General features: G+C 49.2%; 2 protein-coding genes across 2 annotated transcripts; one reads left to right on the top strand and one right to left on the bottom strand.

Moving 5' to 3' along the window:
• Window positions 1-999: 999 nt before the first annotated feature.
• Window positions 1,000-4,645, bottom strand: PPP1R3E (protein phosphatase 1 regulatory subunit 3E). Its single transcript, XM_007441148.4, has 2 exons — window positions 4,193-4,645; window positions 1,000-1,842 (listed from the first exon to the last, which is right to left on the bottom strand). The coding sequence occupies exons 1-2, from the start codon at window positions 4,643-4,645 to the stop codon at window positions 1,360-1,362; spliced, it is 936 nt and encodes a 311-aa protein (XP_007441210.1). The 3' UTR covers window positions 1,000-1,359.
• Window positions 4,646-9,274: 4,629 nt separating this feature from the next.
• PABPN1 (poly(A) binding protein nuclear 1) lies at window positions 9,275-14,559 on the top strand. The gene is made up of 7 exons (XM_007441145.4): window positions 9,275-9,712; window positions 10,894-11,008; window positions 11,741-11,808; window positions 11,890-11,996; window positions 12,162-12,249; window positions 12,654-12,808; window positions 13,491-14,559. The coding sequence occupies exons 1-7, from the start codon at window positions 9,290-9,292 to the stop codon at window positions 13,528-13,530; spliced, it is 996 nt and encodes a 331-aa protein (XP_007441207.2). The 5' UTR covers window positions 9,275-9,289; the 3' UTR covers window positions 13,531-14,559.
• The last annotated feature ends 435 nt before the right edge of the window (window positions 14,560-14,994 follow it).

Raw genomic sequence — 14,994 nt, forward strand, 5'->3', positions numbered from 1 at the left:
TTAAGAAAATACAAAATTGATGACGCTTTGGCTTTCATTTGGTGGGAGTGCCCATTCCTAGGATTCCAAATACTGCCACCCCCCCAAGTGAAGGGGCCCTGTCCTAACTTTTTAAGTTCTACACCAGTGTTTCTTAACCTTGGCAACTTTAAGATGAGTGGACTTCAACTCCCAGAATTCCCCAGCCAGCCATGCATCCGTGAAGCATAGAACAGATTGAAATGCTTGTTCTTTTTCCTCCCACAAATGCCCCGATCTGGAAGCTATGCTAAATGACAGCCTGCCAGTTCTGCAATAGCATTGGGGGACTTTTTCTGTGTCTAAAAAAACATCACATTGAACATGGACCACAATGCCTGGGCGAAAATAAGAAAAACCCCACCCGGAATAACAAGGGTGACTTTCTTTAACCAGCCAGCATAGAAGATGCAAAACAGGATGCAAATGGAAGCGCTCATACATTCCAGGTTTCCTACGCGTTCATGCAAAAAGGGGGGGAAACAGCATGTGCAAATGAGTCCCTTGAAATGGGGCAAGGAAAACAGAAAATGAAGAAAATGCCTGTCCTTCATCCACTCAGATGTCAATCGCTGTCTTCTGTTTCAAACTTCTCGTTCACACACAGAGGGGTCCGGAAGACAAATGTCTGCTAAACTTCAATGCGACCATCAATTGCTTAGCAATGTACAAGCTGTGCCTTTGCAAAAAGCCAGGAGGGCTATTCTCTTGTGCTTCGATCCAACAGTGGCCCCCTCCCCAAAAGGTCCAGGGTATGAATGTTCGGTTATAGGAAGGGAGAGTGGAATTAGATCTAGTTTACCATAAAGTTACTAGAGCCTCTTTCAAGCCCTTGTCCCTGTTGGGACCAAGGACCGATTCCCTGGATCTCGGTTGTCTGCAAGGTCTGAAAGCATTGTGACCCTTTCCCTGCAGACATCTCTGCCCTCGATCTTTTCTAACATGGAAGAGACCCCGTGGGGTGACTTTCGCACTCAACATCCACATGGCGGGCTGGATTTTGGCTGCAAGCAAGTCAGCAAGTCTTGAGAAAGAGGGGGAGCATCTTTGCAACGTTTCCAGGTGATGGCCTCACGTCAGAGGTTGTGTGAAGGGCCTGTTGGGGATCGAGAAAGCTACAGGCAGCGGATTTTGGCTTAGAGAAGGGCATGCTGGGGAATGGGGAGCGAATCCAGATTGTCTGAGCCAATCCTGCTGGGCGGGTGTGCGGGTGCCTGGGTGCCCCTGTGCATGTAGCAACCAAGCCTTCTGCTTTCAAACTCGATGTTCAAACGTTACCATCAGACTTGAGTTCGAGCAAGTCTCCCCATCTTTTCTTCTCTCCTGGAGATGGGGCTTTGCCTACAGAAAGTGTATCCAGCCCGTCTCACAGCAATCTTGAATGGGGCTGGCGGGTTCGTCTTCCTCCGCCACGCAAGGAGGTGGCCGCAGAGAGTAGTTACGCCCCTGGTTGTTGTCCCAGAACTCCTTCCCCCCTACCAGGTAGCAGAGGGCAAACTCGAGCACGACGCCTGCGGATAGCGGGACTGGCAGCGGCAGGCGGAAGGCAAAGCGGTCGGCGTGGTCCCGGTCCCGCCCTGCAGGGGCGGCGTAGGACGCTCGAGCTTCATGCTCCGTGGCCCAAAAGTCCCAGGTGTATCGCACAGAGACCCTTTTCTCGTAGGCCAGGTTGAGCACACGGATAGTGCCGGAAATGCAGGATCCCTCGGCCCGGACTCCCTCCAGCAGCACGCACTGGGCCAGGAGGCGGGGAAGGAAATCAGCCATGCTCAGAGGATCTGGGAACGTTGGTTCCAGCAGGCGAGTCTGCAGGTTCAAAGGTTCCTGAGGAGGTCAAAGAAGAGAACGTGAGGATTAAGAAATGGAGGAGCTGGAGCTTTGTTGCAATATGAGAGGCAGGGTGTGTGCAGGGGAGGGTCAAAAAAGTCAAGATGGTGGCCACAAGCATGTGATCAAAGCCTTGTCCCCAGGATTAGAGCAGTGGTTCTTAAACTGGGGGTCCTTGGGGCACATTCTGGGGGTAACGGAGCCATTTGCAATCGCTCATTTGTGAGTCGAGGATCCTTTCGGGGCTGCGGCTGCTGCTGAGACACTTGTGTAAAAAAGAGTCTGTTTATTTTGAGGGGTAATAGCATTATTGGAAACCAGGATAGGGTAATTGGGTCAAAGAATTTAAGAACCACTGGACTGGAGGGCAATTGGGTTGAGGGGAAAAAAAAAACAATACAGAAAGATAAGGAAGCCGTGGAGGAGAAGATCTTTTAGTGGCCTTGTGGACACATTGGACAGGAAGGGAAAACATAGCAAGGGGTAAAATAATGAAAATAAGTATTAAATGAGAGATGGAAGGAAAAGGAAGGGAGTGCAAAGCAAAGGGGGAAAAAAACAAATTATCAATATCCTGTCTAGGAAGTATAGAACGAGGGAAACTGGAAGAACCAAAGGGGGCTGCAAGGAAAGAGGAGAAGTCAGGAGGGAGCGTAGCGGAAAAGGATTGAGATGGAATGAGGTGATGGGGACCATAAGAGGATATAGATGTAAGGGGGAAAGCTGGAATAATGGGAATCAGCCTACGCTTGAGCAGGAAGCGCAATGGGGTCGAAGCCCACCCGACAAGACCCATGCCTTCTGGCACATTTGTCGGTAAGAGGACGAAGAAAGGTCTGGAAATGATGCAAGAAAGAAAAGGAGAGGAGAAGGAGTCAGGAGAGATAAAAAGGGGGGACAAGGTGGGGAACGAAGGGAGGATGGAGGAGCTCAGAGGCGTCCAATCGGCAGAGGGAGAGAAGGAAGGGAGAAGATGGAGCCCGAGAAAGAGAGAACGTGACGGCCAGTCTTCTTCCCTGGCATCGGCTGGAGTAAAGAAATGAATGGCATATTTCTGTTTGGGGCAGGTTTTCAGGACCTGGGAGCCTCACTTGGGGCAGAGAAAGGGGCATTTTTAAGCTAGTTTGATAGGACAACCATCCTCAAAGCCCAGCAGGACTGATACAGCTTCTTGCTTTCTGTCTTTAGCCAGAGCAGCTGAAGACCCGGGAAGATCTCCGGGGTGTTAGGAGCCGAAAGAGATTGGTCCCTACCATCAACAGTCTCAACAGATCCCCAGATTCCAAAGCGGAGCTAAAAATCAACAGAGAAAATGTTCAGTGGCTAAACCCAGACCTGTGGCTGCTAGCATCTTTACTGATTATTGCTGATCCTCGTCTGTATGGCCTCCGAATCCGTAAAGCCTTTAAACGTTCTTCACGTATTCCTAGAAAATGCTTCCCGTGGCTTTGCTCTTCTTCCTGACTCACAGATCTTTTGCAACAATTCAAGGCCGGGCTTGCAATGCTGAAATGTTGATGTGTTGACGAATGACATTTGTCTTCCTTAGAAGAAATGGACGTTGCGTCCGCAGGGTAAGGCTCCTGACTCAGCTGAAACTTCTGGATTGTGTGTTATTCAGCAGGTTTAAATTTGCTAGCCCTTTTCACATGACTGTTGTTGTCTCTCTCACGGACTAGCCTGGCCCCCGCTGGCAAGGCCACCGCGCCGGGGCTGCAAAAACCAGGACGAACAAAGAGATACAGAGAACTGCAGCCATCTCGTGGATGGCTAGATTTTTGCAGCCTACCTTCTGTTCTACGTTAATTAAAGATTACTCCGACACCGGTAAACTTAACCTGTAAGATTTTACAGGGGTATCTGCAAGGTACGGTCAAAAAGGTGAAGACGGTGGTGCAGTTGAAGTTGTAATGCACATACAAATTGGGGCAGAGCTTCAACCACATCACTGTAGCTACCATCTTGATTTTTCTGACCATCTGCCATGGACACCCCTGTAAGATTATTATCAATCTTTTGCTGACTCAAGATTGGGGAGCAAACTCTAGGTCTGGAGGGGCCAGCCACATGTTCATTCACCCTTTTCAAGCTGTTATCTTCCTATAGCAGGCTTACAACAGCCCCGCCATGTGGCCAATGGAGGCAGCGCCATTTCTGTTGCAGGCATTTTTGACAACCCCAAAACTGGTTAGAAAACGATCCTTGTTTTTCTCGAGGGAACGAACACCCTGTTCTTCTCATTTGCCGGGGAGAAGAAAACTCAGAATGGATTGCATGGCTCTAATTTTTCTTTAAGGTGCACCCAAACCCACCCCGAGATGCTCCTAGGCAGGGCCAACCCTGTTACCTTCAACGGCGGGCAGAATGGCAGACATGGCGCAAAGTGGCTGAGCGAGTCACGCCTCAGCTGGGTCTGGACCCGCTCCGGCACCTGTGGGAGGTCGTTGGGCCAGAACTGCCGCACGCTGATGAGCTCCAGGCCCAGCGAGTCGGCGAAGCGTACTCTCTTGCGGGTCCCAGGACTCCGGCTGCGCGATGCCCCTCTGCTCCTGCCCTGAGCAGGGGCAGAGCGAGTCCGGCGCCTTCCCCTCTTTCTCGGTCCCCCGAAGAGGTGGCGACGTCTCCGGGGCCTCCCCCTTGGCCTGCCCTCGGACTCTGATTCGGAGCCTTCGGTTCCTGAGTCCTCCGCAAGGCTTGGACGGGCCGTGCGGTAATAGGCCCTCTCGTACAGGCCTGCAATATAGCTTAGGTTGCGGGGGATGTTGCTGGGGGTCAGAGGAGAAGGTGGAGCATGGGCCATGGGGGCAAAGTTGCTGACCCCCCCAGGCCCAGCTCAGTTGTACCGTCCAAGTCGACTATGATCTTTCAGTCCCGGTTACCTTCAGGGTGTACGGTCCTTTTTCTCCCCTACCTTGGGGACTCTCCCTTCTCTCACAGTGCTTGGGATCACTGTCCTATCCCTCGTTTTCTCGCCCTCTTGCCCGTCTTCCAATCTCTGGAGCTCCGAGGTCCCCTCGCACCCCTTTATGTCCTCCGATCCCTGCCTCTAGAGCCTTCTTGCTGTACTTCCAGGAGTCTGGAGACTCTACGATCACGCTGCCTTTTCACTGGAATTCACACGGGGGGATAAATGCCGCTGTCTCCCGTCAGCATCCTCTGTTCCCCCGCTGAGTCTTCTGTCTGGTTCCTTTCTAGGAAAAAAAGAAGAGGAAACGAGGGATTGTCCGCACAGGATCTGTTGCTTGGGAGCATTACGATCCGTCCGTCGGGGAACATCCCATCTGTCTGCCTCTGCCCCTTCTATCGCACTGGCTCTCTGAGACTTTCTTCTGCCTTTTGGTTATCCACTTCTGCTGAGCATCCACTTTGTACTGTTGCCGTCTGCAGATGCTCAGCCTCCAGACACCCTTTCTTTTGGTCTATTGATCCCACGGGGGGCTTCTTTCGCTCTTCCCGAGGGCTCCATCACTCGTTTCTGCCTTCCATTTGTCACTCAGCCCTCTCTCTCTGGCTCACTCCATTTATATCTCTTCCGAAGCCTGTCCTGTGCATGGAAAGAAGTATTTTCCTTGATAGCTTGCAAGCTTACTAGCTTATTGAGTGCAGTCCTGCCAAAGGTGACTCAGAAATTACTCTAACCGCTGCTCCTTGAAAACCAGTTTCTGACAGATCGATGCTCTAGCAAGGAGCCTTGCAAGAAATCCCATAATCACACCCAAAATGAGAGATTTGGGAGGGTGGGGAAAAAAGGTCTCTACTAGTAGATTCCTAAAAGCTTTATTATTTCTGGAAAAAGAGCCCCAAGTGCCAGGGACAAAATGTCTCTTTAAAAGGTTTCCGTGCCCAGAAATGTTTCCACAGAGATGAATAATTCAGAAGATCAAATGGAGTTAATGCACTGTCAGAGACAGAAAGGAGAAAACCTCACACCAATCAGGGAAGGGAAGTGAGGCATTGACCAATTTGGAAACAGGAGCTCAGAAATGGGATACTGGAATGGGTGGTCTCCAAGTTGGCAAAAAATATGTAGAGATGAGGGGTAAAGTAGAGATCCTTTTGTGGGTCCCAAAGACTTCCATAATCCCCAATGTCAAGAAGAGGCGTTGGCTTGGCTTGGTGGAGTCATAAACTAGGAGCATCTGTTTACATGTGAATCATCAAGATTTATTTGTCCAGTCATGAATTATGAATCCGGGCACTCTCCATCTTTATCTTTGGAACATCCTCTGAGCTCTTCATCAGGCACAGCATAAAAAGGGTTGAGCTACTCAGTTAAAAAAACTCTTCTCTCCTATGCAAATTGGCAAACTGCCTTGTGTCCACCAAGACTGGGCCCTCAAACCAGAAGGAGAAAGTTCATGGCAACTTCAGAAAGATAACTGAATCCAGTGATTTTGTTCAGTCCATTAAACTCTGGAGAGATACACAGATCCCCTTGGCCACTCTACAATCTATAACTATTGAACTCTCTCTTGTAACAACTCCACTCTTGGCTTAGGTTGATCACAGTGGTCATCTAACTTGCTTAAAGATTAAGCTAGTAGATCACTGAACTTGGGTTGTCAGGCCCACGTGTAATGGAGCGCACAGATCTGCATGTGCACACATTCTCAATTTTAAAAGGTCTGGCATTTGAACCCAGGGCCTCTTCTCTCTTAAGCAAGGCCTATCTACCTATAGTCCTATCAAGCCTGGGTTTTCAATATTGCTTTTCTGTAGGGTCTGTAGACCCTCAATTGCATTCGCGACAAGTCGATCTAGAGAATGTGAGATACCCAAGCAAGACAGATGGTGGATTCACAAGACATATTTGACTCAGCTCAAATGGGGTTGGGTAGTTTCTGGTTCAGGGCACTCAGTCATTATCTAAACCTGTTGTGTGAATCAGATCATCATGGTTTGTGTGATGTTACATGAACCCATCTGAGTTTGGATTGAGACTGCAGACTTTGGAGCAGTGTTTCTCAGCCTTGGCCACTTGAATATGTGTGGACTTCAACTCCCAGAATTCCCCTGTTGGCTGGGGAAATCTGGGAGTTGAAGTCCACTCATCTTAAAGTGGCCAAGTTTGGACAACACTGTTTTAGGCTTTATCTGAATACACCTCTACATCTCTGCTCTTGTTCTTCTGCTAGCTAACTTCACACCTGATCAATATCTTCCTGTTTCAACTCTTTTGCAAACTTAACCACCGAGCTTGTTGGCTTGTTCTGTTGAGGGGTGCAAGTTCAATAATTTATGATCCCAGTCTGACTCTAACTCTATCAATTGACTCCAATTCTGCTGCCATCAGTAGTAACTGTCGGAAGCCTGAATTTGGGTACAAAAAGAAGTTAGGAGCGCTCATGATTACACAATAAAGGCCTGAAGATCACAATTATGTGATATGTGTGTGGATATACACGACACAATTATAAGGTGTGTGAATCCTTGCCTAGAGGCACCCAAACTTCGTATGCAAAAGCAGCAAAATACATATTTTCAACTCCCATGTTTATTTACTCATGTAAATTTGCTTAAGTTGGAGGCCTAAAGCCTCCCTGGGCTGAAATCTCACGAAAGCAGCAAACAGGTTCATACAAAATGTATTCAAGGACTTTCAGAATACTCTGTCTATTGTTTAGTTGCTGAAAAGGCAAGTTCTCAAATATACCAAAAGAAATGGCCTTGGCCCAAAAGAAAAACAGGCTTTCCTAAAGTTAGAAAAGAGGCCTAGATTGCCATGTTAGAAATGCTAATCTCACCTTTTTAAAATGCTAATAACGAAGCCTAAAATTCCAGGTAACAATTGCGCCAAAGCATGGCTTGCTTGATCGTGGTTTTGTTACCTGGAATTTTAGGCTTATTCGCTTTTTAATAAAGGCAATATTAGCATTTTAGCATGGCATCCGTGCCTCCTTTTGAAGTTCAGGAAACCACGTTTTCCTTTTAGCCCAAACCATTTCTTTTTTTTTTACTTGTGCAAAAACTAGCCTTTTCAGCAATTCAACAATAGAGAGCATATTCTGAAAAGTCCTTGAATACACTTGCAAGTTTTAAAAAGGATACAAACCCGGCTGCGGTAAATTCGCCGCTTGTTTATCTGGAATCAATGTTTTCTATTGTTCGATTCTCATGTGTAATCAATGTCTTTTATTGTTTGATTACTTGGTTTCTAATGCACCACGTATACCAAATATATGTATCATTTGTTTCTGTATCCTATAAAAAGACTTGACCCCCCCCACCCTTAATAAACTCTTTTTACTTTGCCTGAAATATCTGTGATTCGTATGTTGGGTAGGGGCAAAAAAGCCATTTTTGCAACAGGTAAAAAAGTTTTTCTCTCCCAAATTCAGGGAAATAGGTTCCTTCAGCGCCACGCCACTCGGGGTGCTTGAGTTTCTAGGCCACAGTTTGTTGACTAAGCCATGATGGCTGAGTTCACCCATGTTAAATCATAAGCCATGGTTTGTAGATCACAATTGCTAGGTTAACAGAAGGCGCCAGGGGTCAACCAAAGAAGGAATCTTTTGGCCTAGAGAAGCGAATCTTTTATTTCCTCATGAAAAGGGAACCGGAAGTTGTGCTGGGGGCGCTATTAAGACTGTAGCCCTTTGGCTTACACGTGGGTTGGGGGGGCAAAAGAGCCGTTAAACGTTCTTTCCTTCAGGAGCCAATCAGAAATTTCGGCTTCCAACCGTGTTGTGGAAAAGGGCAGGACAAAAAAATTATCGACCAATTAGAATAGAATAAGAGGAATGTCGTTCTACCCAACACTGTGGAGTAAACCGTCGGCGAAGATTTACATGGGATTGTTTGGCTGATTGGCTCAGGGCAGGCTACGGTGCCCAATGAAAAGATCAGCGGATATGATTGACAGATTTCGTTTCAGCCAATAAACGAGGGGCCAACCATTTAAAAAAAAAATCTGCTTAGCAACCAATCACGTATCGAAGTCCAATTGATTGAAGATTAAGACGGGCGAGGAAAAGGCGGGCAAAGTCCACCTTCCTGCCTAACCACCACCTTTCATTCTCCTCCTTCTATGCGCCGATCAATCCTTTCCACTTTCCTAACAGACTGACAGAGGCCTCTTCCATTCAGCTCCACGCCAGAGCAAACTAGGGTGGAAGCTTTTCCCACGTACCCAATCAGCGACGGGCACGGTTGGGGGCGGTGCCAGGAAGCCCTTCGCTCCAATCCACGTTCCCGAAGGCCATTTTGGAGGGGGGCTCTCCTTCTCCCTCCCAATCGCCGACGGACGCCTCTTGATTGACATCCGGCCTCCGCCAACGAGGGGCCAGGATGAGGGCGCGAGGAAGAGGGCCGCCTCCGGACCAATGGCCGAGGGGCCGCCGACCGCGGAGCGAGCCAATAGGAGCAGGCGCGAGCGGGTAGCCAATCCGAGCGCGGCGGCGGCGGCGGCGGCGGGCGGCTAGTAGTGGCGGCGGCGGCGGGGTCTATGGCGTCCGTGAAGGGCACGAGCGGCGGCGGGCGAGGCGCCGTCGCGGCCTTGGGGGGCGACGGGGAGCCGGGCGGGGGCCCGGGCGGGGGCCTTCCGTCCTCGTCCCAGTACGGGAACGGGCTGGGGGGAAGCGGCCCCGGGGGGGAGCAGGGCGGGGGGCTCCGCGAGGAGGAGGAGGAGGAGGAGGAGGAGATGCTGCTGGAGGCGGCGGCGGGCGCGGGCGGCGGCGGCGGCGGCGCGGGCGGCGGGAGCAGAGGCGCCGGCCCGAGGGGCGCCCTCTCTTCCTCCTCCTCCTCGCTGCCCTCCCGGGTCGGCCAGGCCGGCGTGGGCGCCCCCCACCACCACCCTCACCCCGAGGAGCTGGAGGAGGAGGCCGGCCTGGGCGAGGGCGACCCCGGCGACTCCGCCATCGAGGACCCGGTGAGCATCTCCCTTTCCTGGCCGGCGGGGGAGGCGGCAGGACGGGGCCCGCAGGGCGTGGGTTCGGGGGTTTTCTCCCGGGGATGGACGGACGGACGGACGGATGGCGGAGCTCCGCGGCGGGGAACGGGGCTCATCCGCACCGCTAGGAATTTGCCTCTTGTTCGACTCCTCTTCCCGGAGGAGCCAGAGAACAATAAAAAGAGATTCAAGGCTTTATTTTATTTTATTTTATTTTTTTTGGATAGAGTCGTGTTATTTAAGAGCAAAAGATCCCGGAAGGATAGCGAAGTGCAATTGGGAGGAACAAAAATAATTTTGGGGGATGTTGAAAAAAGGAGTGGGAAAGTCGCCTGGCTTCTCGGGAGGGAAGATGCGATTTAAAAATCGGGATAGTGAAAAATCCGGGGCGGGGGGGGGGAGAGCAGAGAATTTAAAATGGTGGGATCTTCTCCGGAGGGAAGCCAAGGCAGATCCGGGATGGATGGGGGTCTGGGAGACGCGTGGCCGCTCAGGAAATGCCCGTAAGCAGAAGCCTATATGCCAAAGAGCATTACGGTAGTGCAGTTTTGGATTTAAGAGCCTTTTTCGCGGTGGGGAAAAAGAGCCTCCATTGTGAGTTGCTTTCCTCTACAGCCAGCAGGGAAACAAAGAACATTAGTAGAGGATGGAGCGTTCCCCTACTTTTGCCAGTCTGGTTGGTGAAAAGACATCGGCCAGCTTCTTTAAAGGCTAAGGGGTCTTCCGTAATCTGGAACAATGGAGGAAGATGGATTGTGGGCAGCCTAGATGGAGCAGAGCATTTGTATGGGATAAAAAAAAAATTGAGGCAGGGTGCCTGCGCCCTTTGAAGTGAAAGGACGCTTCTTGGGGTTATTGTTGTGCGCAAGGTAAGGGTTATAGGCACAACTCAGATGGGGCGTCTGATTGATCTGAAAACAAGGAGAAATGGGGTCTGAGAGGAAAGAATCAGAAGGAGGCAAATGGGTGCGGAGCAATTTGGGATGGCATATTATCCATGATTGGATCCTATTTGGTAGTAGTTGTAAAATGATAGTTTTGACCATTTGTAAAATGGGTGGTTTCTTGAGAAGCAGCCTTTGGATAGGCACAACCCCAAAACTACTGGAACATTTTCTAACTTGCTTTCTGCTCGTGCCTGGTTATCTTTCCCTCCCCAGGAGCTGGAAGCCATTAAAGCCAGAGTTCGAGAGATGGAGGAAGAAGCAGAGAAGTTGAAAGAGTTGCAAAACGAAGTTGAGAAGCAAATGAATATGAGCCCTCCACCTGGCAATGGTGAGCTCTTCCCAGAAATCTCCTGCTTTCTGAATTTCAGTTTTCTTCTCAGTCTGGCAAGTGCTGTAATTAATAAAAACTGTACAGGGTATATCAAGAGTCAGGCCTATAGGCCAATCACCATATGTTTTAATTTTTTTTTCTGAGAAAATGTTATTGTACTTAGAAATGTTCAAAGGTCATGCATCGGACAGAGCGTGTAGAAGAAAATGGAATCCATTCAAATATTTAATATAATTTATAAAATGAATTCTCTATGGGGCCTGACTTTTGGTACATCCTGTATATATCTATGAGTGTGTGTGTTTGTGCATATACACACACGCACAAGTCTCTACAGAAGCTAGATTTTCTTTGTTCCTTGGCCTGGTGAGATGGTGCTAGAGGACACTTTGCCCACTTGGAACACAGGAAGGACTGGCTGACTGCGTGACTATCATGTCCTTGGTTATTTCCAGTAAAGTAGAAACACATACTGTCCAGAATAGGAGTCAAACATTCTTGTTTGTACTTGCTAAAATCCCAACTGACTAGGAAATGAGGGCCCCGAAACAGAGGAAAGGCATTCGGTTGTTGTTGCCTTGGATGTTAGGTAGAACTGCTGCCTTCAAAGCCAGGATATTTTGCATCAGCTAACACTCACCCTTTAGCTAGGGCTGTTCCTGAGTACCGGTAGGCTGGAAAATTCTTCCTTCCACATTATTTCAGCTGCTTCTGCCGCTCTCTCCCTAGCTGGCCCAGTCATCATGTCTTTAGAAGAAAAGATGGAAGCCGACGCCAGATCTATATATGTAGGAAATGTGAGTCCCCACCACCACTTTCTTCAAGCGAGGACAAAAACAGCAGCCCTGTCTCCTTACTGGATCTGTCCTCCATTTCAGGTAGATTATGGGGCAACTGCGGAAGAGCTGGAAGCCCACTTCCACGGCTGCGGCTCTGTCAACCGTGTGACGATCCTCTGTGACAAGTATACAGGCCATCCCAAGGGGTGAGTGAGAATCAAGGACTTTTCAGGGTGACCATTTGTCTTCGTTCAGCTCGAAAGCCGCCTTTGAGCTTGGGGGCTGGTACGATAGAATCAGTGAGAGTCCTGGTAAGCAGCACGGATCTCTTGCCTTCTAATCGTTGGTCCTTCTTCTGCCATTTTCTCAAGGTTTGCCTACATTGAATTTTCCGACAAGGAGTCGGTACGAACGTCCTTAGCATTAGACGAATCCCTTTTCAGGGGGAGACAGATCAAGGTGCGTATGCTCTTTTCAGACCCCTCCCTGCTCTCTGCCTGACTCCAGCATAGCTTTTGAGGCCAACCCTTGGATTGAACCACCTAACCCAGTTTCTCAATCTTGGCCCCTTGAAGATGTGTGGACTTCAACTCCCAGAATTCCCCAGCCAGCATTGTTGAAGTCCACACATCTTCAGGGGGCCAAGATTGAGGTAACACTGACCTAAGCAGTGAGAAGGTGAGGTTTCTGTTTTGGATCTTTTCCCTTCGGGATAATTCCAGCGCTGAAGATGAAGACCCTTCGTTATGGTGAGGTTTCCCCTTTTGCTAGTGCACGAGCACACAGGTTAGGCATCGTCGCTCAGCATATGAACGGTCTGCCTTTTCCCCAAGACTGACCTGCAAGATTATTTTTACCTTTAGGTGATTCCTAAACGGACCAATCGCCCTGGGATCAGCACCACAGACCGAGGCTTCCCCCGGACCCGGTACCGAGGGAGAGGATCTGGTTACAGCAGTTCCCGGGCCCGTTTCTACAGTGGCTTCAGCAGCAGGCCGCCCCGAGGGCGTGCTTACAGGTCTGACGCAAAGGGGTCGGCATATTAGGGGAGGGGAAGCAGGTTGATCCACGGTGGGTGAGGTTCAGCCTTGTAGATGGCTAGAGAATGGGCCTACTAGGATAGAGTAGCAATGCCAGGCTTACAGTATCTGGCATCTCTAGGCTGACAGGGATGAGAAAGGGGTCCTGATAGCCAGAGTAGTTGATTTTGGGAAGAAGAGAGTCTGAAGGAGATTAAACAACAGTCCCATGAGAGAGAATCTTTATATCTCATGGAGCATTGGCTGTTGTAGAGGCTGTTTGGATTTAGGCCTCGAAAAAGCAAAGAACCCAAGTGGATCGAGTTTAGCATTTCATTGCCATGTACTAATAAACTTCCTCGGTCGAATTTCAGAAACTTCTGAAAGTCAAAACACTGTGTTTTGAGTTCAGTCATCAGGTTGTTCTTGAATGAAAAGTTGAGTAAGTTTTAAAGTTACCTTCAGAGTGTGGGAGCCCAAAGCAAGAAAAAATGTGGAGAACTCTTAGGGACTGAGGTTGTAAAAGACTGCAGCTACCCTGTTTGGAAATGCTGAGGCTCCAGACCCAGTTTTTCTGAGCTGAGGATTTCACCAACTCGGCCCCTTCTGTAGCTTTGGGTTTTTAAACATGCTTTTTTTCCATACCTCTTTCATTAACCTGTTTCCTTCTTCTCTTCACAGGGGCCGGGCCAGAGCGACCTCATGGTATTCCCCTTACTAAAAACAAAAAAAGTGGTTGTTTTAGGAAGGAGGAAAAAAAAAAAAGGAAAAAAAATGAAGATTGTTACCATGATGGAAAAAAAATACTGTTGGTGGGAGGAGAATGTTTCTAATGCTGTGCAGAGAAAGAGGGTTGACGTATATGGGAGGGGGGCAAAATAAAACTGTGGGGGGGCAAGCTGTTGTTAAACGCCTGGTAGTATTGTTGAAAGTTGCCCTCTCCACCCTTCCCTTCCATTTGCAGATCTGGGAATACTGGGCTATTCTTCCTCTGTGTTTTTATGAGGGGGCAGTTATGGGGAGGTCTGGGAGGGCGTCCCGCCCCTCCCGGGTTCTGTGATCGTTTTGTTTTTCTTCTGCACCCTTGCTCCATTGTGTTTGTGTGTGTGCGCATCTCTGTGCTTGGTTTCTTCCGCTTTCTTTGCTCTCTCTTTGCCCTGCCCTGCCCTGCCCTGCCCTGCCCTGCCCTCCCCTACCCCGACCCAAATGGATTAGCCGGGAAGAAGCTGGCATTCACGGCTTCATCGGTACCATTTCCAGACATTTCCACTCCATGTTTGTTTCTGCTTGGGGTAGCCTCAAATGCCTCATCCTGTTCTGATTAGGGGTTGCAGAGGGATCCTTCCCTGAGCCTGCACTTCTTCTCGATCATCTCTTTGGCCCTTTCCCCTAATGCTCTTCTGCACCCGAAGCATCATTCTAAAATAAGGCTGGGGTGATTCCTGTTAAAAATGGTTACCCCGCCTTCATTCCTGCTCTTGCTCACCATTCAGGTCATAGGTGCTCTGCTCCTCCTGTTCTCCTCCATGTCTCCCTAGGGGTATGTTATATGCCTTGTTTGAGTGTCTTTATCTTCACAGGTTCCTTTATTTTTTAGCCTGAAGAAATACACCGAAACCTGAAGCTGTAGAGACCAGGGGCAGGGGAAAGGACTCCCTGGAGGGTTTGGTGGGTGTTGGGAACCAGATTTCCATGCGGGAGAATGGCTTAAAAAAAAAAAAAAGAGGGAAAAAAAAAGAGGAAAAAAGTTCAGGTTGGGGGGGTGGGTACAGAGGAAGAAGCAGAATGTTATAAGGGTGGAAAAAAAAATAAAGATGTTTTTGGAAAAAACAACAGCGGGTTGTGCGTTCTGTTTGCTGCTGTTTTGGGTACAGAAAAGCAGAGGCTGTTCTATACACGGGGAAAATGGCTCTGATTTGAGTGGGTCAGGAATTTAGCTTTTAGAATGATGTGCCCGATGGACGACTGTTGTTACTCAGATGGCTTAGCTGTCATTGTTATGTTTCCTTGCTTCTGCTTAGAGAATGTTAAAGTTGCCTATGGTTTGCAAAACAAACAGATCCCCATTGTGAGAGCTAGGAGGGGGTTGAGTGCCGAGTTCGAGATACGTCGGCACCGTTGTAGTCGGGCAGTTAGCCTTCTAGTCTGTGTTTCTCTACCATGGCAACTTGTGTGAGTTTCAGCT

The sequence above is a fragment of the Python bivittatus genome, unplaced genomic scaffold, assembly GCF_059951505.1.
Source record: "Python bivittatus isolate LINGU-HERP-01145 unplaced genomic scaffold, Pbiv_v1 ctg000370_np1212, whole genome shotgun sequence".
Lineage (NCBI taxonomy): Eukaryota > Metazoa > Chordata > Lepidosauria > Squamata > Pythonidae > Python > Python bivittatus.